The 26,459-nt window shown below is 43.5% G+C and overlaps 2 protein-coding genes across 4 annotated transcripts in view; both read right to left on the bottom strand.

The window, feature by feature from the left end:
* Nucleotides 1-6,364, bottom strand: part of ttc9b (tetratricopeptide repeat domain 9B) — a 30,888-nt gene extending 24,524 nt beyond the window's left edge. The window contains exon 1 of the mRNA XM_029772365.1: nt 5,561-6,364. Coding sequence (XP_029628225.1) covers nt 5,561-5,936 — 376 coding nt within the window. The 5' untranslated portion in view covers nt 5,937-6,364. The remainder of the gene's footprint in view (nt 1-5,560) is intronic.
* A 9,682-nt stretch (nt 6,365-16,046) lies between these two features.
* On the bottom strand, nt 16,047-23,287 carry LOC115205923 (uncharacterized protein C19orf47 homolog). 3 transcript variants are annotated; one of them, XM_029772362.1, is made up of 8 exons: nt 23,192-23,287; nt 21,910-21,997; nt 18,637-18,751; nt 18,237-18,318; nt 17,906-18,031; nt 17,584-17,730; nt 17,255-17,328; nt 16,047-17,152 (listed from the first exon to the last, which is right to left on the bottom strand). In XM_029772362.1, the coding sequence occupies exons 1-8, from the start codon at nt 23,268-23,270 to the stop codon at nt 16,622-16,624; spliced, it is 1,242 nt and encodes a 413-aa protein (XP_029628222.1). In that variant the 5' UTR covers nt 23,271-23,287; the 3' UTR covers nt 16,047-16,621. The 3 variants fall into 3 exon arrangements, with proteins under 3 accessions (XP_029628222.1, XP_029628223.1, XP_029628224.1); XM_029772363.1 differs by having other exon boundaries at nt 17,659-17,730; XM_029772364.1 differs by lacking the exon at nt 23,192-23,287 and adding an exon at nt 22,860-23,063.
* Nucleotides 23,288-26,459: the final 3,172 nt, after the last annotated feature.

Below are 26,459 nucleotides of genomic sequence, written 5' to 3'. Positions count from 1 at the left end.
GTGCTGGGCATGTCCACCGGACGTACCGGGCTGTGCGGGCGCACTGGCGACACACCGCGCAACTCCGCTTCCCGTGGCCTGGAGCGGGGAGCAGGGACGGGCCGGACAGGACTGTGGACACGCACCGTGGGCTTGGTGCGGGGAGCAGGGACGGGCCAGACAGGACTGTGAACACGTATAGGTGACCTGTAGCGTGGAGCTGGTTTAGCCACTCGTCCCGGCTGGATTCCCATCTTAGCACGGCATGTGCTGGGTCTGTCCACCGGACGCACTGGGCTGTGCGGGCGCACTGGCGACACAGCGCGCAACTCCGCATACCAGGGCTCCTCCTCCAGATCTTCCCTCTGCAGGTCCTCAATCAACTGCCTCATCCTCGTCTCTTCCTCCGCCGTCATCCCCCACGAGAGCAGTGGTCTGGGCTCTTCCTCTGCCCTACCGGACCACCCCATTAGCCCCCCCCCAAAATTTTCTTGGGGCTGTTTTCCGGGCCTCCTCGACCGCCGCCTGCGACTCCGTCTACCGGCTGGCTTTTCCTCCTCGACCTGGGAGTCCGTCCGCCAGGGTCCTTTCCCCGACATGATCTCCTCCCAGGTCCAGAACTCCTTTCCCTCGCGAGCCCATCTCTCGCGCTCCTTTTCCTCCCGCTGCTTGGTCCTGGTTCGGTGGGGAATTCTGTAACGTTCGTCGTTATAGAGGGACCAAGGCGCAGCGGAGGTTTGGTTCATCATCATTTTTATTAGAACGGTGAACCAGCAAAACAAGAAACGATACCATGAACGAACAGCTTCACAGGCTACGAATAGCAATGCAAATACAATTCCCACGAACAGCGTGGGGGAAAATGAACTTAAATGAGATCACAATCAGAGACAACTAGCGACAGCTGTCTCTGATTGGGAAGACAGAAACCAACATAGAAATACTCCCCAATAGAGCCAACACAAGGCTCCAACGCAAAACAGAAAACAAACACAGGAAAACCACCCAACATAAACCACCCTGACCCAAAACACCTGAGTTCACCCGGTCAGGGCGTGACAGGGTATGACCCACTGAAGTATTGAATCATTAGTGACCGGAAACAAATTTCTGAGTTGAATAAGTGGTTATTTATCTCTGCATTGATCATATATTTGGCACAAATACTGTAAGCAAGGCCATTGGACTGACTAAAAATGTCTAAAGAATATGTCCTTGGCAGAAGGTCAAGGTCACACTGACCAGAAATGTATATTCAAAATAATGACCAAGATTTACGGCCTTTTCTCAGGTTAAGCCTAACATTTCACAAAGCTATACACAGTGTCGCAATGCTGCAATTTTTTGACTGCTGGCTGGTGGCAATAATGTAATTACTTTCTCAGTAATTAAAGTTGGAAATTCAAACATTGCAGATTGTCAAATGAATTTTAGATACAACAGAATACTAATCAGCTAACAATGTATTTATTTTATATAGAATATACAGCTGTCCTGTATAGGCTACCTAAACCTGCGTAACTGAGCCGTGCCGTCGTGGATAGAAAGTTGTTGTGTGTAAAACCAGTCTATTCATGCCAAATACACTGAACAAAAATATAAACGCAACATGCCACAATTTCAACGATTTTACTGAGTTACAGTTCATATAAGGAAATCAGTCAATTGAAATACATTCATTATGCCCTAATCTATTCACATGACTGGGAATACAGATATGCTTCTGTTGGTCACAGATACCTTAAATAAAAAAAGGTGTATTTTCTAATAACGCATAAACTGCTTCCTGCTGTTTTTATATTCTTCCTCCCCAGTGAGCACAAGACGTTGAAAAGACGTATTCTCAATGACTTTTCAACGTCTTTTGCTCATAGGGTCTCCATTTTGGGAAGCGCTTTGAGTGCCATGTATAAAAAGAAGACTGTAAAAACCATTAGTATATTTGCTGTTTTCACATGTATCTGTGAGCACAGCATCTGGTTTGGGTGGGTGGGTGTGCTGCCTGCAGAACATGATTCATCCCAAAAACCATCAACTTGCGTGGCTGACGGTCTCCCTCTGGCCAACATGTTGCAGCACCATTTCCAGAGCGGCTACAGACAGACAGACTGGTGTAACCCACTTAGATACAGTCCCACAGCTCCATGGGGAAACAGAATTATGTCTCTTTTAGGACAACAGCAAATAGGCCATTCATCTCAATGGCTCTCTCAGACAGAATCTGGTAACAACACTGTAGGCACAAACCTCCATCGTCCTGTTTCTCTCCCTCCCTCTCTATTCTCTCTCTCTCTCTCTCTCTTCTTTGGTGTTTTTTTTCCTTCTTCCAAACCACCATCACAGCCAAATGCAGGTCTTTATTACTTGTCTCATTCGCTCACAGTTTCCTCCTCTGTCTCTTTCTATCATTACTTGTCTCCTTTGATGTCGGCTTCTCTCCTATCTCTTGTCTTGAATCTCAGTCTCCAAACACAATCCCTGTCTGCAGCATGCTGACGGCAAAATCGCTGCATGTAGTGAACATTTCTGGGCCGCATTTGTCGGGTAGCCATGTCATTTAAAAACGGTGCCGTGACGAGACACACAATAGGAAGGAAAAGCCTGTCCTTGTCACGACAAAGTCAAGCACGCACACGCACACACGCGCACGCCATAAGCTCGCACATCCCTACACAAAAAACAGACACCACACACAGCAATGTCAGTATGGGCACTGTGAGAATGGCAGGGTGAGAAGCAATCTGTGTACCCCCACCTTCCTCCATATCAGATACCCCCTTGGTTAGCTGCTGTTCTTCAGAGCTGCGATTGCTGAGACAAACAGAATCACGCAGGCACGCGCACACACACACACACAGACGAGCTGGAGGTGAGGCTGTTCGCTCTGTTGCACCTGTATCATGCGTCAGAGACTAAGACAGCTGGCCAATCAAAACACTGCCTCACTCAACACCACAGGGGCCACCTTCTGTCCAGCAGGACTCTGGGTAACCAGACTGTTGGTAGGGTGGAGAGGTCTCCAGTCTTATGAAATATGTACGCAATGTACATGTATTTTTATTCATTCTAAAATAAAATAGAAATAATCACAAATACATTATCTGAAAAACGCACACCACTGAGAGGATGTGGGCTATGAACAATACGCATTATCACTGCTATTACTGTGAAAGGGTCTTTGTTATTGTGAGAATTGAGAGCAGAATGAGGTGATGGACACGAGAATAACAACAGGAAAGGGCCCAGTGTCTTCCTCGCTTTCCCTCTTCCTTTTCTCTTTCTTCCTCTCTTCTTCGCTCTTTTACTCTCCCTCTCTTTCTTTTAGCCTCTCTTTCCATCCCCCTACCTCCATCTCCATTTCTCCTTCACACCAGGGTATCTTCCCGACAGGACCCAGACAGAGGGCCATAAGACGGGGAAGAGAGAGTCGACCTTCAGCCTGTCACACCAGCTGAGCCAGGACCCAGCGGAGCCAGGACAGAGAGACACAGCCAGCACCACAGCAACCCAGCCTGCCTTTAACCATTCTATGTTTTCATGTTAACCGTTTGTTAGAATATCTTGTACTGAAAATGACACCGCTGAATCAGAGATTCCTCTGAATAATAGGGGGGGCTGAATCCTCATAGACATATTCAACAAAATGAATAAGACAGGCACCATAAAATATATCATAGCATATCACTCACCAAATAGATTTCACAATGCATTACGTAACATCTTACCATACTCTCATGTAGACAGACTACTGTCACAGTGGTAAACAATATTTCATACGGTCGTCATTAGACCCACAGACACATCTAATCCCCTATAGGCCAACTCACATCTGCCAGACAGACTACTGTATCTGTTAGAATCAAATCTCGTCTGTTTCATAGATTATCTGCCAGTAGACAATCTCTTACACTCACATCTGTTCAATAGATGATCCTATTTCTTACTCAAAGAATTACCAAAAACAAATACCTGTAAGCTCAGCTTTACTCAAATCTCCTTGTTAGAGATATTAAGTTAATCTGAGTAAGATATCAGTTTATCTTTTCTAATTACATTACACATACATAGCCTATTTAACTGACACTTGTGCTTGGTTTGATAGACAGATAAACCTTGATGACCAGACATGACGATGCTGACCAGAAAAGAGTCCTAATATTGTCAAGTATTCTAACTATAGAAATTGTTGTAGGTTGCAATTCATTGGCTGCGTTTACACAGGCAGCCCAATTCCGATATTTTTTCACTAATTGGTCTTTTGACAAATCAGATCAGGTCTTTTGTCAATAACTGGGTAAAATATCAGAATTGGGCTGCCTGTGTAAACGCAGCCATTAGTGGCGTATTACTTGTATTTGTGCAGTCATTCAAGGATCCATGTAGACAGATTTCACCTGTAAACTGGGATTGTCCACACCATGTTTTTCCACCTCCGAGCATGTGAACTGTGTTTGTAACAACACAGCGGCACTGTGGGAGAGACATCATGTGTTGGATGATATGGCACCATATAACCCCAGGCTCCCACTGTGTGTATCTGTGTCCCTTTTCCACAGGATGTACACTCCTGCTAATATAGCCGTTCCACTGACTACATTAACAGTTGATCAACATCAAATCGCTGGTTTCCCCCGTGGCTATCAAAGGAATTAACTGGGGGAGAAGGTTTTGAATCCAGAGCAGCAAAAATAAACTTTAATGGAGCACAACAAAGAGAGACAGACAGTGATAACAATCACAGGAGGAAGACATGGCTTGAGGCAAAAATGTGTCTAGCACACAAATGATAAGATATTATAATTAACCCCTGTGCCAGTTACTAATAAAGGAATCATTAAGGCCCAGTGCAGTAAAAAAAGTGCTTTTCCTGTGTTTTATATACATATATTTCCACACTATGTTGGAATAATACGGTGAAATTGTGAAAATTAAAATGACCTTTTAGTATAAGAGCTGTTCGAAAAGACTGAATTTTCAGCCTGTTTTGGTGGGACGGAGTTTTGACCTGCCTAGTGACATCACCAGGTGGTAAATGAGTTAATAGACCAATAAGAAAGATAATTCCAAACCTCTCTACCAATAACAGCTTAGTTTTCCGTTCTTTTAGCCCCACTCAGATCCCTCCCAGACAGTCCTAGCAAAATTCTAGCTTTAGAAATTGCTCTATGCTATGAAGCTGTTTTTGTTTATTTTTGACAATTGTTATTGAAAACAATCAAGGTAAGGTACTTTATTATTTCCCAGAAATTATTTGATATTGAGATAAAAATAGCTGCATTGGACCTTTAATCGAGATTTGGCGCTGTCCATTGTGAAAAGCGCAAGCTATTAATGTATTATTAAGCCAAATCTTATTAATTTATGCCCATACAGGCCTCACAGCAGCGGAAATTATGCTTGACACTGGCTAATTGTCTAAACTCGTTCCTTCCTAACCCCGTGAACCGAAACGAACAATGGCAGCCGTGGTTCAATCTCAGAACATGAGCTTTCCAGGCTCAAGCCCCTCAAGAGCCGGGGTCTCCTCGGTTACGTGGCCGCGCGATGCCGAGCAAAAACACCGATTAGGCTAGCTACTCACCTGTCAGGCTGTCGTAGCACTCGATCTCCGTGATCTCCACAGTTCTCCGCTGCTCCTCCGTCAGTTTGACCGCGGCTTGGCTCAGGAGGTTGACCTCGGAGCCCGTGGTTCCATCCACTAAATGTACCCCTTTCAGCTGCAGCAGAGCCCGGTGGTACTTCCCTATCGCTTCCCGGAATTTCTTCTCTTTGTAGCAACGGTGGCCCTCCACCTTGAAGTCAATGGCTTTCTGTATGTTTGCCTCCATCTCCATCTGTGCCGAGCCGGCACGACACCCTCCTCCACCACCGACGTCTCCCGCGGCCGCCGTCAGGCTCCGGCCCCCCGCCTCCGGGTAGCTCTTCAGGCTCTTTATGGAGTGCTGCTTGGCTTCCATCTCTCTCAGTGGGTGCGACTGGACCGGGCCATGCTGTTCCGACGCGAAGGTCTATTTTCTCGGAGAGAACTGGATCAGTTTGCTGTGCATAAAGAATGCCCGACACCGGCAGGCAACAACAATAAGGATGAGAGCGAAATAATTTAGAGAGAGGGCTGTGTAAAAACCTAACATGTACAGCGTAAATAGGCTATGTGCTATCAAAACAGCTTACACAAATTCAGACTACTGTAAATTGTATTTTATATTTTTTTTAAATCACAAATAATTGGCTTGGATTCCTGAATTGCAAACACTCTTCTTCTATCTACTTCGTAGCTCCTCTGACCATCCCGCGAGAGGATGCCTCGATTGTGTGTTGGTGCTCCAGTCCCCAGCACGCGCCGCTTCAGCACCACAGACAGCAGGCTGGCGCGTGGTGAATTGTGGGAAAGAGAGGAGTCGTGCAGTTTTCCTGCACCACGAGCGCAGTTCAATCTGTAAGCAATCTTCGATCACTCAAGAGTCACGATATATTTGTGTAAAGAAACTGAAAATAAAACTGAAAATAAAAACGAAAAAAGCACACCAACATTTATAACCAGGAGTTGAAATGACTATGTATGAATATGTCGCGGGTAGAGGCTAAATCTAATCTACAAATCTATTGTTTTAAAACCTGTAATCAACAACATGATTGTAGTAGGCCTATGCCCTCTGGCTCTGATCCAAATGGCAAGATATGTCAATTGCGCAAATGAAGTCAATGAAGACAAGACTATTCCATATACACTCTACATGCAAAAGTATGTGGACACCCCTTCAAATTAGTGGATTTGTCTATTTCGGCCACACCCCTTGCTGACAGGTGTATAAGATCTAGCACACAGCCATGCAATCTCCATGACAACATTGTCAGTAGAATGACCTTACTGAAGAGCTCAGGGACTTTCAATGGGGCACCGTCATAAGATGCCACCTTTCCAACAAGCTGCCCCGGTTAACTGTAAATGCTGTTGTTTTGAAATGGAAACTTCTAGGAGCAACAACGGCTCAACTGCAAAGTGGTAGGCCACACAAGCTCATAGAACGGAACCGTCGAGTGCTGAAGCGCTTGGTGAGTAAAAATCGTCTGTTCTCGGTTGCAACACTCACTACCGAGTCCCAAACTGCCTCTGGAAGCAATGTCAGCATGAAAACTGTTCGTCGGGAGCTTCATGAATTGTTTTCCATGGCTGAGCAGCCACAAACAAGTCTAAGATCAACATGCGCAATGCCAAGCGTCGGCTGAAGTGCTGTAAAGCTCACCGCCATTGGACTCTGGAGCAGCGGAAACATGTTCTCTGGAGTGAGGAATCACGGGATCACCATCTGGCAGACCGAAAGACGAATCTATGTTTGGTGGATACCAGGAGAACGCTACCTGCCCGAATGCATAGAGGCAACTGTAAAGTTTGGTGGAGGAGGAATAATGGTCTGGGGCTGTTTTTTATGGTTCAGGCTAGACCCCTTAGTTCCAGGGAAGAAAAATCTTAACGCTACAGCATACAATGACATTCTATATGATTCTGTGCTTCCATCTTTGTGGCAACAGTTTGGGGAAGGCCCTTTCCTGTTTCAGCATGACAATGCCCCCGTGCACAAAGCGAGGTTCATACAGAAAAGGTTTTGTTGAGATGGCTGTGGAAGAACTTGTCTGTTCTGCACAGAGCCCTAAACTCAACCCCATCGAACACCTTTGGGATGAATTGGAACGCCGATTAGCCAGGCCTAATCACTCAACATCAGTGCCCAACGTCACTAATGTTCTTGTGGCTGAATGGAAGCAAGTTCCCGCAGCAATGTTCCAACATCAAGTGGAAACCCTTCCCAGAAGAGTAGAGGCTGTTATAGCAGCAAAGGGGGGACCAACTCCATATTAATACCCATGATTTTGGAATGAGATGTTCGACGAGCAGGTGTCCACATACTTTTGGTCATGTAGTGTACCTACCTAGGCTAACTTAGTGGCACCATGCCACTCTTCTGTTATTTTTCTCCTGAAGAGTGTGATAGGTAGCAGGATGAGAGCAACATCAAGGTGAAATTGGAACCACAAAAATACCAGTGTTGTGCCCTTTTGTATAGCCTAGCCTACATTAATTCCACAGGAGACTAGCCTATACTGGTATAGAATCCATAGTTGTTGTTCGGCCACACTCATCTATTATGAATGTACTGTGCCCATGTTCACGTTAATGACCAGCATCACCTGCTGTGGGACTGTGCTGGTTACTAAGCAGCAGTGACCCAGAGGACTTCCCCTCTGGCAAAGCAGCTGTGTCCCCTATAGTCCCGGAAGATCACTGGCACGCAATTACAAACAATCACTTCTCCCTTCTCTACAGTGAGAGCTGATGAGTGGTGAGGACTCCGGCGCAAAAAGGTTTTTCGCTAGCCTGGGTACCAGTCGGTTTGAGTTATCGTTCCACTCCTTGTCATGCTAAACATGACATGGAGTACAAGGAGCAGAATGTTAGCAAAATAGGTTCTGTATTTCAGGCTAGGTGGGTGCTACAAATCAGAGGTGAAAGTAGTGACTTTTCTATTTATTATGGACCCCCATTAGCTCTTCCTGGGGTCCGGCAAAATTAAGGCAGCTATACAATTTTAAAAACATTACAATACATTCATTACAGAACTTACAACACACTAAGTGTGTACCCTCAGGCCCATACTCCACTACCACATTTCGACAACGCAAAATCCATATGTACGTGTGTGTATAGTGCGTATGTTATCGTGTGTATGCATGTGTCTGTGTCTATGTTTGTGTTACTTCACAGTCCCCGCTGTTCCATAAGGTGTATTTTTACCTGCTTTTTAAATCTGATTCTACTGCTTGCATCAGTTACCTGATGTGGAATAGAGTTCCATGTAGTCATTGCTCTATGTAGTACTGTGTGCCTCCCATAGTCTGTTCTGGACTTGGGGATTGTGAAGAGACCCCTGGTGGCATGTCTTGTTGAGTATGCATGGGTGTCTGAGCTGTGTGCTAGTATTTTAAAGCAGACAGCTCGATACCTTCAGCTTGTCAACACCTCTTACAAAAACAAGTAATAAGTCAATCTCTCTTCCAATTTTAGCCATGTTAGCTCTCCGTGTACCTTTAAGTGCCAGCCGTGCTGCCCTGTTCTGAGCCAACTGCAATTTTCCCAAGTCCCTCTTTGTGGCACCTGACCACACGACTGAACAGTGGACCGGGTGCGACAAAACCAGGGCCTGTAGGACCTGTCTTGTCGATAGTGTTGTTAAGGCAGCAAAGCAGCACTTTATTATGGACAGACTTCTCCCCATCTTAGCTACTGTTGTATCAATATGTTTGACCATGACAGTTTACAATCCAGGGTTACTCCAAGCAGTTAGTCACGTCAACTTGCTCAATTTGCACATTATTCATTACGAGATGTAGTTGAGGTTAAGTGAATGATTTGTTCCAAATATAATGCTTTTAGTTTTGGAAATAACTTAACTTATTCCTTGCTACGCATTCCGAAACTAACTGCAGCTCTTTGTTCAGTGTTTCATTCATTTCAGTTACGTGTAGTGTTGAGTCATCCGCATACATGCAGTGCCTTGCAAAAGTATTCACCCCCTTGGCGTTTCTCCTATTTTAATTTTTGAAATTTTATTTGACCTTTATTTAACCAGGTAGGCAAGTTGAGAACAAGTTCTCATTTACAATTGCGACCTGGCCAAGATAAAGCAAAGCAGTTCGACACATACAACAACACAGAGTTACACATGGAGTAAAACAAACATACAGTCAATAATACAGTAGAAAAATAAGTCTATATACAATGTGAGCAAATGAGGTGAGATAAGGGAGGTAAAGGCAAAAAAGGCCATGGTGGCAAAGTAAATACAATATAGCAAGTAAAACACTGGAATGGTAGATTTGTAGTGGAAGAAAGTACAAAGTAGAAATAGAAATAATGGGGTGCAAAGGAGCAAAAATAAATAAATAAATAAATACAGTAGGGGAAGAGGTAGTTGTTTGGGCTAAATTATAGATGGGCTATGTACAGGTACAGTGATCTGTGAGCTGCTCTGACAGCTGGTGCTTAAAGCTAGTGAGGGAGATGTGTTTCCAGTTTCAGAGATTTTTGTAGTTCATTCCAGTCATTGGCAGCAGAGAACTGGAAGGAGAGACGGCCAAAGGAGGAATTGGCTTTGGGGGTGACCAGAGAGATATACCTACTGGAACGCGTGCTGCTATGGTGACCAGTGAGCTGAGAAAAGGGGGGACTTTGCCTAATAGGGTCTTGTAGATGACCTGGAGCCAGTGGGTTTGGCGACGAGTATGAAGCGAGGGCCAGCCAACGAGAGCGTACAGGTCGCAGTGGTGGGTAGTATATGGGGCTTTGGTGACAAAACGGATGGCACTGCGATAGACTACATCCAGTTTATTGAGTAGGGTGTTGGAGGCTATTTTGTAAATGACATCGCCGAAGTCGAGGATCGGTAGGATGGTCAGTTTTACGAGGGTATGTTTGGCAGCATGAGTGAAGGATGCTTTGTTGCGAAATAGGAAGCCAATTCTAGATTAACTTTGGATTGGAGATGTTTGATGTGAGTCTGGAAGGAGAACTTGCAGTCTAACCAGACACCTAGGTATTTGTAGTTGTCCACATATTCTAAGTACGGGCAGTGATCGGTTGAAGAGCATGCATTTAGTTTTGCTAGTATTTAAGAGCAGTTGGAGGCCACGGAAGGAGAGTTGTATGGCATTGAAGTTCGTCTGGAGGGTTGTTAACACAGTGCCCAAAGAAGGGCCAGAAGTATACAGAATGGTGTCGTCTGCGTAGAGGTGGATCAGAGACTCACCAGCAGCAAGAGCGACATCATTGATGTATACAGAGAAAAGAGTTGGCCCAAGAATTGAACCCTGTGGCACCCCCATAGAGACTACCAGAGGCCCGGACAACAGGCCATCCGATTTGACACATTGAACTCTATCAGAGAAGTAGTTGGTGAACCAGGCGAGGCAATCATTTGAGAAACCAAGGCTATTGAGTCTGCCAATGAGGATGTGGTGATTGACAGAGTCGAAAGCCTTGGCCAGGTCAATGAATACGGCAGCACAGCATTGTTTCTTATCAATAGCGGTTACGATATCGTTTAGGACCTTGAGCGTGGCTGAGATGCACCCATGACCAGCTCTGAAACCAGATTGCATAGCGGAGAAGTTGAAGAATTTTGATGCATTACAACCTGTAATTTCATTGGCTGTATTTGGATTTCATGTAATGGACAAACACAAAAGTCAAAAATTGGTGAAGTGAAATGAAAAAAGAACTGGTGTGTGCATATGTATTCACCCCCTTTGCTATGAAGCCCCTAGATAAGATCTGGTGCAAACAGTTACCTTCAGAAGTCACATTATTAGTTAAAGTCTACCTGTGTGCAATCTAAGTGTCACATGATCTCAGCAAACAGTGAGGGAAAAAAGTATTTGATCCCCTGCTGATTTTGTACATTTGCCCACTGACAAAGAACTGATCAGTCTGGTAGGTTTATTTGAACAGTGAGGCAGAATAACAAGAAAAACGCATGTCAAAAATGTTATAAATTGATTTGCATTTTAATGATGGAAATAAGTATTTGACCTCTCAATCAGAAAGATTTCTGGCTCCCAGGTGTCTTTTATACAGGTAACGAGCTGAGATTAGGAGCACACTCTTAAAGGGAGTGCTCCTAATCTCAGTTTGTTACCTGTATAAAAGACACCTGTCCACAGAAGCAATCAATCAATCAGATTCCAAACTCTCCACCATGGCCAAGACCATAGAGCTCTCCAAGGATGTCAGGGACAAGATTGTAGACCTACACAAGGCTGGAATGGGCTACAAGACCATCACCAAGCAGCTTGGTGAGAAGGTGACAACAGTTGGTGCGATTATTCGCAAATGGAAGAAACAGAAAAGAACTGTCAATCTCCCTCGGCCTGGGGCTCCATGCAAGATCTCACCTCGTGGAGTTGCAATGATCATGAGAATGGTGAGGAATCAGCCCAGAACTACACGGGAGGATCTTGTCAATGATCTCAAGGCAGCTGGGACCATAGTCACCAAGAAAACAATTGGTAACACACTACGCCGTGAAGGACTGAAGTCCTGCAGCGCCCGCAAGGTCCCCCTGCTCAAGAAAGCACATATACATGCCTGTCTGAAATTTGCCAATGAACATCTGAATGATTCAGAGGACAACTGGGTGAAAGTGTTGTGGTCAGATGAAACCAAAATGGAGCTCTTTGGCATCAACTCAACTCGCCGTGTTTGGAGGAGGAGGAATGCTGCCTATGACCCCAAGAGCACCATCCCCACCGTCAAACATGGAGGTGGAAACATGCTTTGGGGGTGTTTTTCTGCTAAGAGGACAGGACAACTTCACCGCATCAAAGGGACGATGGACGGGGCCATGTACCGTCAAATCTTGGGTGAGAACCTCCTTCCCTCAGCCAGGGCATTGAAAATGGGTCGTGGATGGGTATTCCAGCATGACAATGACCCAAAACACACGACCAAGGTAACAAAGGAGTGGCTCAAAAGAAGCACATTAAGGTCCTGGAGTGGCCTAGCCAGTCTCCAGACCTTAATCCCATAGAAAATCTGTGGAGGGAGCTTAAGGTTCGAGTTGCCAAATGTCAATCTCGAAACCTTAATGACTTGGAGAAGATCTGCAAAGAGGAGTGGGACAAAATCTCTCCTGAGATGTGTGCAAACCTGGTGGCCAACTACAAGAAACGTCTGACCTCTGTGATTGCCAACAAGGGTTTTGCCACCAAGTACTAAGTCATGTTTTGCAGAGGGGTCAAATACTTATTTCCCTCATTAAAATGCAAATCATTTTATAACATTTTTTACATGCTTTTTTTCTGGATTTTTTGTTGTTGTTATTCTGTCTCTCACTGTTCAAATAAACCTACCATTAAAATGATTAACTGATTATTTCTTTGTCAGTGGGCAAACACACAAAATCAGCAGGGGATCAAATACTTTTTCCCCTCACTGTATATATGTACACCTGTTCTGAAAGGCCCCAGAGTCTGCAACACCACTAAGCAAGGGGCACCACCAAGGAAGCAGTACTATGAAGACCAAGGAGCTCTCCAAACAGGTCAGGGACAAAGTTGTGGAGAAGTACAGATCAGGGTTGGGTTATAAAAAAATGTATCACAAACTTTGCACATCCCACGGAGCACCATTAAATCCATTATTTAAAATGGAAAGAATATGGCACCACAACAAACCTGCCACGAGGGCCACCCACCAAAACTCACAGACCAGGCAAGGAGGGCATTCATCAAAGGCAACAGACCAAAGATAACCCTGAAGGAGCTGCAAAGCTCCACAGCGGAGATTGGAGTATCTGTCCATAGGACCACTTTAAGCCGTGCACGCCACAGAGCTGGGCTTTACGGAAGAGTGGCCCCCCAAAAAATATAAGCAAACATGTTTGGTGCTTGTCAAAAGACATGTGGGAGACTCCCCAAACATATGGAAGAAGGTACTCTGGTCAGGTGAGACTAAAAATTGAGCTTTTGGCCATCAAGGAAAACACTTTCTCTACGCAAACCCAACACCTTCCATCACCCCAAGAAAACCATCCCCACAGTGAAGCATGGTGGTGGCAGCATCATGCTGTGGTGATGTTTTTCATAGGCAGGGACTGGGAACCTGGTCAGAACTGAAGGAATGTTGGATGGCGCTAAATACAGGGAAATTCTTGAGGGAAACCTGTTTCAGTCTTCCAGAGATTTGAGACTGGGATGGAGGTTCACCTTCCAGCAGGACAATGACCCTAAGCATACTGCTAAAGCAACACTTGAGTGATTTAAGGGGAAACATTTAAATGTCTTGGAATGGCCTAGTCAAAGCCCAGACCGCCATCCAATTGAGAATCTGTGGTATGACTTAAATATTTCTGTACACCAGCAGAACCCATCCAACTTGAAGGAGCTGGAGCAGATTTGCCTTGAATGGGCAAAATTCTCAGTGGCTAGATGTGCCAAGCTTATAGAGACATACCCCAAGACACTTGCAGCTGTAATTGCTGCAAAAGGTGGTTCTACAAAGTATTGACTTTGGGGGGGTGAATAGTTACGCACACTGAAGTTTTATTATTCTTGTTTCACAATAAAAAATATTTTGCATCTTCAAAGTGGTAGGCATGTTGTGTAAATCAAATGATACCCCCCCCCAAAAAAACATATTTTATTTCCAGGTTGTAAGGCAATAAAATAGGAAAAATGTCAAGGGGGGTGAATACTTTCGCAAGCCACTGTAGACACACTGGCCTTACTCAAAGCCAGTGGCATGTCGTTAGTAAAGATTGAAAAAAGAAAGGGGCCTAAACAACTACGCTGGGGAATTCCTGCTTCTACCTGGATTATGTTTGAAAGGCTTCCATTAAAGAACACCCTCTGTGTTCTGTTAGACAAGTAACTCTTCATCCACATTATAGCAGGGGGTGTAAAGCCATAACACATACGTATTCCCAGCAGCAGACTATGATCGATAATGTCAAAAGCTGCACTGAAGCCTAACAAGACACCGCCACACGAAGTGAAGGTCTATGAGAATTCTCTCTCTTCCATGTATTTTCTGTCTGAAACAGTGAGTGGGAGAAGAGTGGACAGGCTGTCACACTCGCACCATCCCTCCTGTCTGTCCGTCACTGTCAAAGCCTGGTTAGTGGTACCAGCTGTGCTCCTGCCTGTTTTGTCAATGCAGCTCGTTTCTGTGTGAGGGGGAGGTTGGGGGCTAAGACACCCATCCCCAGGGCAGTAATACTGACATGGAGAGCTCACTGACTCACCCCCCTAACACACACACACACACCACTCCCAGACAAACATACACCACTCCTTCAGGCAACATATTATTGAACTCATCAATAGATAAATGATCAGCTCAATGTCTATTCCCCCGAGAAGCCAAATATTGACTGTGGTCTCTCATTTGCAATTTCAATGACAGGGCCTCTCATTAAAAGAGCATGGTCAAAGTAAAAGAGCACACTGTAGGACTGAAATCCTGGAGGACGGGACGGCTGCTAGCTCAAAGAGGGAGGGAAAATAAATCATGCAAGACCTTTTCCGCCATTTTCTTGTTTATGTTCAAGATCACTTTCTCAAGGCATGGTGCCTTGTTCCATTACATCTTAAAACCTTGGATGTTGTTGTTTTCTTGTCATGATTTTCTAAATCTATATACAGTGTAGCAAAGTTCTGGTGAAGTTCAATAAAAAAAAAAAAGATAGAAATTTGGGTGAACACCTGCTAAGTATTGTATCAATATCAAGGGGACATTTACATATCAGTTCCTGTACCATGTGGAATAATGGCAAACCAGGGTGTTATTCAGGTAAGCACAACATTACACAACATTTATACTGAGCAAAAATATAAACACAACTTGTGTTGGTCCCATGTTTCAGAAATGTTCCATACTCACAAAAATATTATTTCTCTAAAATGTTGTGCACAAATTTGTTTACATCCCTGTTAGTGAGCATTTCTCCTTTGCGAAGATCATCCATCCATCTGACAGGTGTGTCAAATCAAAAAGCTGATTAAACAGCACGATCATTACACAGGTGTACCTTGTGCTGGGGACAATAAAAGGCCACTAAAATGTGCAGCTTGTCACACAACACAATGCCACAAATGTCTCAACTTTTTAGAGAGCGTGCGATTGGCTATGCCTGGCACCCCAGTGGGTCGGCCTATGCCCTCCCAGGCCCACCCATGGCTGCGCCCCTGCCCAGTCATGTGAAATCCATAGATTAGGGACTAATGAATTTATATAAATTGACCGATTTCCTTATATGAACTATAACTGAGTAAAATCATTGAAATTGTTGCATGTTGCGTATATATTTTTGTTCAGTATAGATAGAAATGTATGGTGCAGAACTTAACATGATTCTTTGTTATGTCAATAAAACCATCATGTCAGCTCTATACGGTACATTTCTATCTGCAATGTACTGAATAAGCCCTGGAAAAAAACTCACAATAACATCTACATACAGGTCAATGGTGGGTAACTTTCAATTCTGTGAACAGACAACTCTGAATATCTTGGCTTTCAAGCAGATCGTTGTACACAACCAGAGGTTCAATGTGGTGGTGGAGCCGTCACAGCAATATGAGTCTACACTTTTCTACAAATACAGTTCATATAAAAATTAGGCCGATGAGATGCTCTTGCTTGTGGGTTAAGAGGTTGCTTTATGTGTTGTTTGCCTGTTGCTGTTGTCCATTCTAGGACTAGAGTTACAGCACGAACGTCTTAAGTGGACTGTACTTCTCTTGTACCCGGCAGTCACAGCCCGGTGGAGGTAAGTGCTGAGGTGATACGGTGAACATTACATCCTGTATTCCCACAATCCCTTTTTATCACTGAGCCAACTCCTCCTAGAAGCAGCTCTCCGTAAGCCTAAAATACAGACCTTTTTTGTGCTAACATTCCACCCTTGTACTCCGTGTCATATAATAAACATACCATGACAGGGAGGGGAATGTTAGCACAAACAGACTGGTACCCAGGCTAGCTGTCTATGTGATGTTACCAACATGTCACAATAACTAGCCTTCCGGATGGATGCAAATAAAATTAAAATAATGAAAAGATATTGTTCTAGACATGGCCTGATATGCGTTAGGTCCTCTTGCTGCCCAGTCTCTTAAAGACATTGACTGACCCTACGTCCATCTGAGCCCCAAAACTCTCCCCTCCTCCAGCCCTGGTGCTGCTGCTGACCTTAGGGCTAGCCAGGGCCAGGCCTGGCCGGGCCTTATTTCTGGTGCTGGTCACCCGGCTGTCCTGGGTGTCGGCAGGCGGTGGGGAGGCATTTGGTTTACCCAGTCTCTGAAGCACACTGAGCTTGGCAGGGGGGAGGCCATTGGGGGAGGAAGAGGAGGAGGGAGAGTCAGTAGGGGGGAGTTTGAACTTCACTCCTAGGCGGCGGAGGGTGGTGGGAGCCAGCTTGGGGGCCACAGGCTCTTTCTTCTGGGAGGGAGGGAGTCGCTTTAGGACGCCAGCGTACTGTAGGACCGAACCCTCTCCATCACTATAATCCTCCTCCTCCTCCTCCTCCTCCTCCGCTCCGTCTACATCAACCCTTCCTGCTGTTCCCTGCTCCTCCTCCGCGCCGTCTGCTCGGCCCAGTCGACTGAACACACCCGTGGCCTGGAAAGAGACGGGCCATGAGAGCAGAGAGGCCATGCCCTGACTAACACTCAATGTCACTCACATAGACACACATGTAACGTGTCAAAAGAGAGGGCTCACCTTGCTGCTGCCCGTGGTGGTATCTGCTTTGGACTCAGCTCCCAGTCGCTCAAACACAGACATCCGCTTGTTCCCTTTTTATGGGTAAGAGAGAGTTAAAAAGAGAAATATACTGTCACACACAGACATTTTAAAAAACACACACAGAAAGAGTGGGATGGTGGGTTCTAGTTAGGGATAAGGGTCATCTTTATCATGGTAAGAGATAAAGACATTCCAAGACCAATTTCCTTTAGATGCGGCAGTCCATAATATTAGTGGGATGAGAATTAAAGGAGGTTGAATGATTAGTATCCTTGGTTCACCCTGGCCAGTAGGTGAGGCCCTACCTTTCTTGGCCTGCTGGGCCAGGATTCGGGCGGTGCGTGCCGTGGTGCCTTTGGGCATGTTGATGATGTACTTGCCTTCCATCTCTGCAGTCACACGGCGACGCTTCGCCGGCAGACCGTTCCCCTCGTCAGCAGGCCGGCTCAGCACTGGGAAAAAGAGAGAAAGGATGGGGGGGTGAAATGAGGTAGAGAAGAAAAAGGGAGACGAAGAGAGTCAGTGTGACACATCTACGGTAGGGAGCTTTCGCCTCGTGATACAGCAGATGGAGAGAGAGAAGAGAGAAGGCCAGTCCACACAGAGAGTGGAACAGGGGGTAGCTACCTGCTTTGCCACTCTTGGCCTGTTTGTTCGACACGGTCACAGAGATTGCCCGGTTGTCAGTGTGATGGGCTGGTGTGGTTGGCGGTGAGTCGTGGCTCAAGGCATTGGCAATCATACGTGTGGCGGCTGCAGAGGATTATAAACATATGGTGAGAATTCTGGCACAGAATGACTCCCGCCATTACCCAAATGGGTGCTATTACTCATTGGTAGTGGAAGGGGTGACTTATCATTATACAGTGTTAAATCCTTTGAGAAAAGCTCTACATAAAAGGCAAATCACCGGTATGACATTCATAACGGTTCATTGATTTGAATTAAAAACACTCACGGGTGTGGGCAGTTCTTCTGAGTTCGGTCTGAACGCTGGACTGTCCTGAGGTTATGGCCTGTGTGGCCATTTTGCACATGTCCTGGAGTGGGGAAGAGGAGGTGGGAGAGAGGCAGCACTGGAGTAACTACTGTCAAAACTGCATTAAAAACAGCAAGTATTTTGGCAAAGCACCATCTCTCTCACATGAGCTGTAGTGCTGCATTGGAGGAAGTGCTCCCAGGATGTGCTGAAAGCTCTTTAAAATGAATGATGCAACAGGAAGTGATTGTGTCTTTCAGCCCATCATTTCTCTAGACCGGTGGTCTACCAACCTGTCGATCGCAATAGACTGGTGGATCTTCAAGGCATTCCCAGTGGCTCTGAATAAGAGCATGCTCTACACAAGCCTTCTCCTTACCTGTCGGTAGACCTGTTTGGCGTGTTTGAGGATGGCAATAATGTCACCGATGACAGTGATGCCCAGGTCCATCATGATCTCCTTACTGAGGTCCATCAGCATGGTCTTCTGGATCCTGCAGAGAGAGAGAGCGAGAGGGGGGAAGAGCGAGATAAATATTTAAATCGTACTAATAAAAGAATGGATGAGATTTTCTTCTCTCGAAACGAATGGAAATTATTTATGACTGATTACCGAATTAATGACATTTTATTTTCGTGTCAAATTGCCAATTGCCAACCCATCCCTTATGTGATTGACACAAACAAACATTACAATAATTCACTACGGTAATTAAATGATCATTCTTCCGGTGTTCTCTGCATTGCGCATCGCATAAAGAGAAGAAACGGTACAAATCAATACATGATAGTAAATTACATCCCTAGAGCAGTAAAATATACACTGCTCAAAAAAATAAAGGGAACACTTAAACAACACAATGTAACTCCAAGTCAATCACACTTCTGTGAAATCAAACTGTCCACTTAGGAAGCAACACTGATTGACAAATTTCACATGCTGTTGTGCAAATGGAATAGACAACAGGTGGAAATTATAGGCAATTAGCAAGACACCCCCAATAAAGGAGTGGTTCGGCAGGTGGTGACCACAGACCACTTCTCAGTTCTTATGCATCCTGACTGATGTTTTGGTCACTTTTGAATGCTGGCGGTGCTTTCACTCTAGTGGTAGCATGAAACGGAGTCTACAACCCACACAAGTGACTCAGGTAGTGCAGCTCATCCAGGATGGCACATCAATGCCAGCTGTGGCAAGAAGGTTTGCTGTGTCTGTCAGCGTAGTGTCCAGAGCATGGAGGCGCTACCAGGAGACAGGCCAGTACATCAGGAGACGTGGAGGAGGCCGTAGGAGGGCAACAACCCAGCAGCAGGACCGCTACCTCCGCCTTTGTGCAAGGAGGAGCAGGAGGAGCACTGCCAGTGCCCTGCAAAATGACCTCCAGCAGGCCACAAATGTGCATGTGTCTGCTCAAATGGTCAGAAACAGACTCCATGAGGGTGGTATGAGGGCCCGACGTCCACAGCCCAACACCGTGCAGGACGTTTGGCATTTGCCAGAGAACACCAAGATGGCAAATTCGCCACTGGCGCCCTGTGCTCTTCACAGATGAAGCAGGTTCACACTGAGCACATGTGACAGACGTGACAGAGTCTGGAGACGCCGTGGAGAACGTTCTGCTGCCTGCAACATCCTCCAGCATGACCGGTTTGGCGGTGGGTCAGTCATGGTGTGGGGTGGCATTTCTTTGGGGGGCCGCACAGCCCTCCATGTGCTCGTCAGAGGTAGCCTGACTTCCACTAGGTACCGAGATGAGATCCTCAGACCCCTTGTGAGACCATATGCTGGTGCGGTTGGCCCTGGGTTCCTCCTAATGCAAACAATGCTAGACCTCATGTGGCTGGAGTGTGTCAGCAGTTCCTGCAAGAGGAAGGCATTGATGCTATGGACTGGCCCGCCTGTTCCCCAGACATGAATCTAATTGAGCACATCTGGGACATCATGTCTCGCTCCATCCACCAACGCCACGTTGCACCACAGACTGTCCAGGAGTTGGCGGATGCTTTAGTCCAGGTCTGGGAGGAGATCCCTCAGGAGACCATCCGCCACCTCATCAGAAGCATGCCCAGGCGTTGTAGGGAGGTCATACAGGCACGTGGAGGCCACACACACTACTGAGCCTCGTTTTGACTTGTTTTAAGGACATTACATCAAAGTTGGATCAGCCTGTAGTGTGGTTTTCCACTTTAATTTTGAGTGTGACTCCAAATCCAGACCTCCATGGGTTGATAAATTGGATTTCCATTGATTATTTTTGTGTGATTTTGTTGTCAGCACATTCAACTATGTAAAGAAAAAAGTATTTAATAAGATTATTTCATTCATTCTGATCTAGGATGTGTTATTTTAGTGTTCCCTTTATTTTTTTGAGCAGTATACATACATACATACATACATACATACATACATACATACATACATACATACATACATACATACATACATACATACATACATACATACACAGATAAATAAACACAGAAAAAAAAGGGGGGAAGAAACAGAAGTCACTTGAACCCCGTCTGGCACAATGAGAAGATTCATATGGAAGACATGCCTATACACACACCATTAACCACATAGAAGCTAAATATTTTTTTACAATTTAATTATAGGTAGCCCTTTTTCTTTTATTCCAAACTTTATTTAAATATTCCGCAAAAGGAAATACACAATGGACAAAAACCAATTTCAATTTCCCCTCATCACTCAGCCACATAATTCCTTGGTATATCTGGTGGGCTTTCTGGAATAAGAGCGAGCGTATATCGTGGTAGAAAGGGCAATAGAGGATAAAATGAGTTTCATTCTCTATTTCTTCGAGGTCACAATAGTTACATAGTCTCTCTTCTTCCATTTCACCACAATACCGACCTGTTTCAATACGCAGGGGCAATATCCCTGATCTTACCTGTGCACATAGCGATCTTGCTTTTAGGTAGGCTATACATAATATATCTCACACACAAATTCACCCTTGTAAAAACAAAAGGTTCTCAATTTGGGTTTATGATTCATCTCCTCCAGCCATTTGTTTTTCATATTGCATCAAGTTTTTAAAAAATCATATCTATGTCTGCCTTAATTTGGTTTTCGTGCAGACGTTCACAGTCAGAGTCTTGAAAAAAAAGTTGGACATTTCAGTTGCCCAGGCTCCCCCTATGGATAGATCCCATGGAACGACTTTACTTGCTATTCTGGCAGTTGTCATTTCCAACAGTCTATTCCAAAGTGTCACCATACATGCCTTCCATCTCACCTCACAGGGTTCCCAGCCCATATCCCCAGTTATTGCAAGTATAGGTGCAAACTCCGGCTGAATAGTCCAGAACAGGACAAACGCATGTCTGATACAGTTTGGAATATGAAGCAAAACCAATATCTTTGAGTGTTATTGTTTTCCCTATAACTCCTCCAAGACCTCTACTTGCTGAGTTGGCCAGGGCAGATGTTCCCGAATAGAACAGTAATATGTTCATCAAGAAAAATACCCAAATATTTATAATTGCTAGTAAACTCAAGAATGTCTTCACCAAAAACAAAACTGAAAAACACTTCTCTTAGATACCAATAATCAAATGAAAAGGTCAGACAATCATTCATTTTGCGGTGAACTGTTCCAGGCCAAGGAGTTAAGATGGCCTTTATTACCTGTTGTCCACAAAAGACACAGCATAGTTGACAGCCAGACCAGCAGGGATCCCAGCATCCTTGAAGAACTGGATCCACTCCGAGGTGGCTGAAAAGACAAGAGAGAGGGGTGTACAAAAACAGTTCAAGTAGCTGATGAAAACAAACACGTGTTTACATGTACTATGTCTTAAATTTTAAGATCTATATTACAAAAATGATTATCTTAAAACGTAGTTTTCAATGGCAATACTAAAAGCCATCAAACTTATTGACCTTCAAAGTTAAAACTCAAAGGCATCTGATTAGGCTAGATCCATTTACAGTGAGATCCAATGGAAAATACAAAATGGAAACCCTGGACAGGCCTGCTGACTGCCCAGCTGGGTGTTATTTATAAAACCATGATGGAGATTCTTGTGGTGAGCGAAATTCCACTGGGGTTCATAGACACATTTGATATTGCCAGTGTTTCCCCCAGAACAATACTTTTGCCGTCAAAAGCAAGTCAGTGAGGTGTAAAGGACTTCATTTTACAGTATCAGGCACAATATTTTTTTTTTAAATTAATCTGAGGGTCTCTGTTTAGCTAAATAGAGGGAGACAACAGGCAGCTAAAGTCAGTCCCAACATTAGCTAAAGGGCCCTGGTTGCAGTGTGTGGGCTACTTGTCTCGAACACATACAATAACTTGCTAACTAAACTAGTTAACCAACCGTTCTCAGTCTAGGTTTAATGTCACGATGGCCTCTACGAAACGTATGACAATTTTCACAGGGCGAACTTTCGGTAGTTGTACTAGCGACCTACCCTCCCCTGCAGCACGCTAACGTTAGCAAGCTAACGTTAAATGTTTAGTGTGTGGCTGTGGGCTAGCAAACTAGCTACTAGTTGACTTGCTAGCCAATTTAGCTAGTTAATGTGAATGAAAATGTTGGTTCACGTTAACAAGATTAGCTACAACTTCGTACCTATCAGTCAACACGGTGGCGCCAATGATAAGCTAGTAACCAATCCCACATATGTTCGTGGTAAAAAATGTAACTACAAACAATAATGATGCACGAGCAATTTTGAATAGCTAACCGGCTAACGTTAGCTACATTCAAGTCGGCACTTGACTTGTGTCCGTACACACCATGTCAGCTAGGTAGACATACAGAAAACGGTATCCCTACATTCCGAACAAAATAAAATTGACATCTTTACTCAGTATCCTAATAATAATTGGGGGAGGGGGAATATGTTTTTGAGTCTTTTTAAGCGATCTTCCACGTCATCTGGGCCCTTTTATGTCACTCACCTGTGGTTACGGACGCCATGTTTACAGGAGACGGCTCCGTTCGTGACGTAAATTCCGTTGCATTTTTTTGAAGTAACATATTTTCACCACATGAGTGCAGTGTAACCCTTCAGTCTACTGCCATAAATTGTCGTTCTTTTTTGGAGACATTTGTTTTTTTATTTTTTATTTTTTTATTAACAGTAACATGCAAAACATAAACATAACAGCCAGAGGGATTCCACAAAGAAATTAGATTTTTTTTTTTTAATACAACTAATCCACATTATATCAATTCAAATACAGACATATAGCGAATACATTTCTTTTTTACATTTTGTTTTGTATATGTTTTAAAGACTAAATAGTATTCCAAATCAGATTTTAAAAAATTAAGAAAAGGGGCTTTTTCTTCATAAATTTTGATTTGTGTATGAAACATTTTCCTAATAAAATAAAGAGATTTATGACATACGTTCAATTGAGGAATCAGTGTAGTAAAACAATATGTCAAACGTAGAAATGTCAATGGTTGTATGCAATTTGAGGCCAAGATCTAGTTTTACATCAGCCCATAACACTTCACTATATAAACAATGACAGAATAAGTGTTCAGTAGATTCAGTTTCTAGATCACAAAAACTGCATTCACTGGTAACATCAGGTATGTATTTAGAAATCAAGCTATTACACAGATAGAATCTATGGATAATCTTAAAGGAGATCTCTTTTACTTTATTGGTCACCATAAATTTGTATGGAGTGAGCCAAGCACGGCGCCAGTTTACATCAAACGATGAATCCCAACAAAATATCGCAGAGGGAATAGACTTCCTGTAGAAAATTTCCCTTAATAAATGATTGTTGAATTTCTTATCTAGTAGACCAATGCCATTCACCTGGATATCGCTTACAATCAGAGATATTCCAAAATATGCATTATTCTGAAGTAAAGTTTTTATCCCACTAGGTATAGCTTTAATAACAGTGTCATATTCCTTGCTTGAAACCTCAAAGTTGTATCTTTCCATAAATTCTCTCCGTGTAAATAGATTCCCATTAATATGAACTAATTGGCTGACAAGGACAAGGTTTTTCGAGAACCATTTATGGTTAAATAATATCTTGTTTCTATGTAATATCGACCCATTGTTACATATAAAACATTTTTGAGGTGAAAAGTTGTGTTTATACTACAAAGCCCAGCACATTAAAGCCTGCTTGTGAAAAGACGTCAGTTTCACAGGAAGTTTACCCACAATATATGGACATTGTAGTAAAACATTAAGCCCTCCAAACTTCTGAAAAACAAAATGAGGTACAATATTCCAGAAACTATGAGCATTTTTTTATGTACCTTTTAATCCAGTTGACCTTTGATATCTGATTGAAGAGAGTGGAGTCTAAGACATTTAGACCGCCATCACACACCCTGTTGGTGATAACATCTCTTTTTATCTTATGTGGCTTGTTTTTCCATATGAAGTTGTACAAAAGCCTATCTAAGGTACAGCAAGTGGATTTGGGAATGTCAATAGATGAAAAAATATAGAATGCACGAGATAGTCCCTCAGCTTTGGAAAAAAGCACCCTTCCTTGAAGACTTAAATCCCTACTTAACCATGAGGATAAAGTTACAGGGTTCAAATTAAGATCATTCACAGCCTTTCAGATTTTTGGTGATCTTTACACCGAGGTAGGTTCAGTATATTTTTCAGAGATGTTACAATCTGCCGGATTGACAGCTCCTTTCAAAACAAACATCTCACATTTGGAAAGATTTAATGCCAAACCTGAGATTTTGGAGAACTGCTTCACGATATCCAATGCTAATCTAGCTTGTGACACATTTTTCAAAAAAAGTGAGGTGTCATCCGCCTGTTGGGATATCTTGATCTCTCTGGCCTGGAATGTAATGCCTTCAAATTGACTTTTGTGAACTAATGAGCATAAAATTTGAGATACTAACAAAAATAAAAAGGAGATATTGGACAACCTTGTCGTATTCCTTTGTAAATGTTAAACCTTGAGGATGTTCCATGACAAAGTTTGATACAGCTATTGCCACCATTATACAGAGTTTTAATAGCATCAACAAAAAAACGACCACATTTCAAATGCTTAAGACAATGAAAGATACAATTGTGACTTACTGTATCAAATGCTTTCTGAAAATCCAAAAATAGCATAACAGGGAAGTCATCCAATAGATCACAATACTCAACCAAGTCTAACACCAGCCTCAGATTATTAGATATATGGTGCCCTTTCATAAACCCTGATTGACATTCAACAATCAGATCATTCAAGCAAGACTTTAACCTTTTTGCAAAGATTAAGGCTATAATTTTGTAGTCGTTATTTAGGAGTGTGATTGGACGCAAATTATCAATATTTAAGAGATCCTTGTGTGGTTTAGATATAAGAGTAATAACCCCTTGCTTCAGAAAGGCAGGTAGTTCTCCCTTCTTTATAGCGTCCTTAAAGGTTTCAAGTAAAAATGGTGCTATTTCTTCAGAGAAGGTTTTGTAAAATTCAGAGGTTAATCCATCACAACCTGGAGATTTGTTATTTTTTAACTGAGCAACCCCGTACTGGATGTTTATAATGGATAAATCTTGACAACAAGACCGATTGAATTTTTCACTAACCGTGTTAACATTCTCTATAGAATCAAGGAGATCCTTAGAGTCACTCAAATTGTTATCTAAGGAGTAAAGATGCTCATAAAACTTAGTGGTAAAGTCTGATAACAACTCTCTATCCTCAGTGGTAACCCCATTAATCTTAAATTTCCGAAGTGTGTTGAGTTCCCCTCTCCTCTTTTTCATATTAAAAAAGTATCTACTGTTCATTTCGCCTTTTTCAAGCCATTGTTTTCTGGATCTTATGAAAGCTACTCTAGCATTTTCCTCATACAATGTATCTAGTTGATTCTGTAAATCATTAAATTTGGCATTCTCATTAAGATCAAGATGCTCAATCTCTGTGATATCCACAATTGTCTTAGAGAGTTCAGCTACCTCACATCTCTTTCTTAAAGCAAGCCGTTTTCCATAAGTAATACAGGCTGAGCGGATTTTAAATTTCAGCAGTTCCCAATATTTCCCATATTCTGCATTTCTTCTTCTTCTTCTTCTTCTTTTTCTTCTTCTGTGAGGTTTAACGGTGGTTGGCTTCTAATTTGATGCATTACTGCCACCTACTAGACTGGAGTACAACTCCCATATACTTTGCTTGAAAAATACAAATGTAATAAATAAATAAATACTCTACCATCTAACACTAC

Source organism: Salmo trutta, chromosome 13 (genome assembly GCF_901001165.1).
Source record: "Salmo trutta chromosome 13, fSalTru1.1, whole genome shotgun sequence".
Lineage (NCBI taxonomy): Eukaryota > Metazoa > Chordata > Actinopteri > Salmoniformes > Salmonidae > Salmo > Salmo trutta.
The sequence above is the reverse complement of the archived record's forward strand: the minus strand, read 5'-3'. Positions and strand labels throughout refer to the sequence as shown.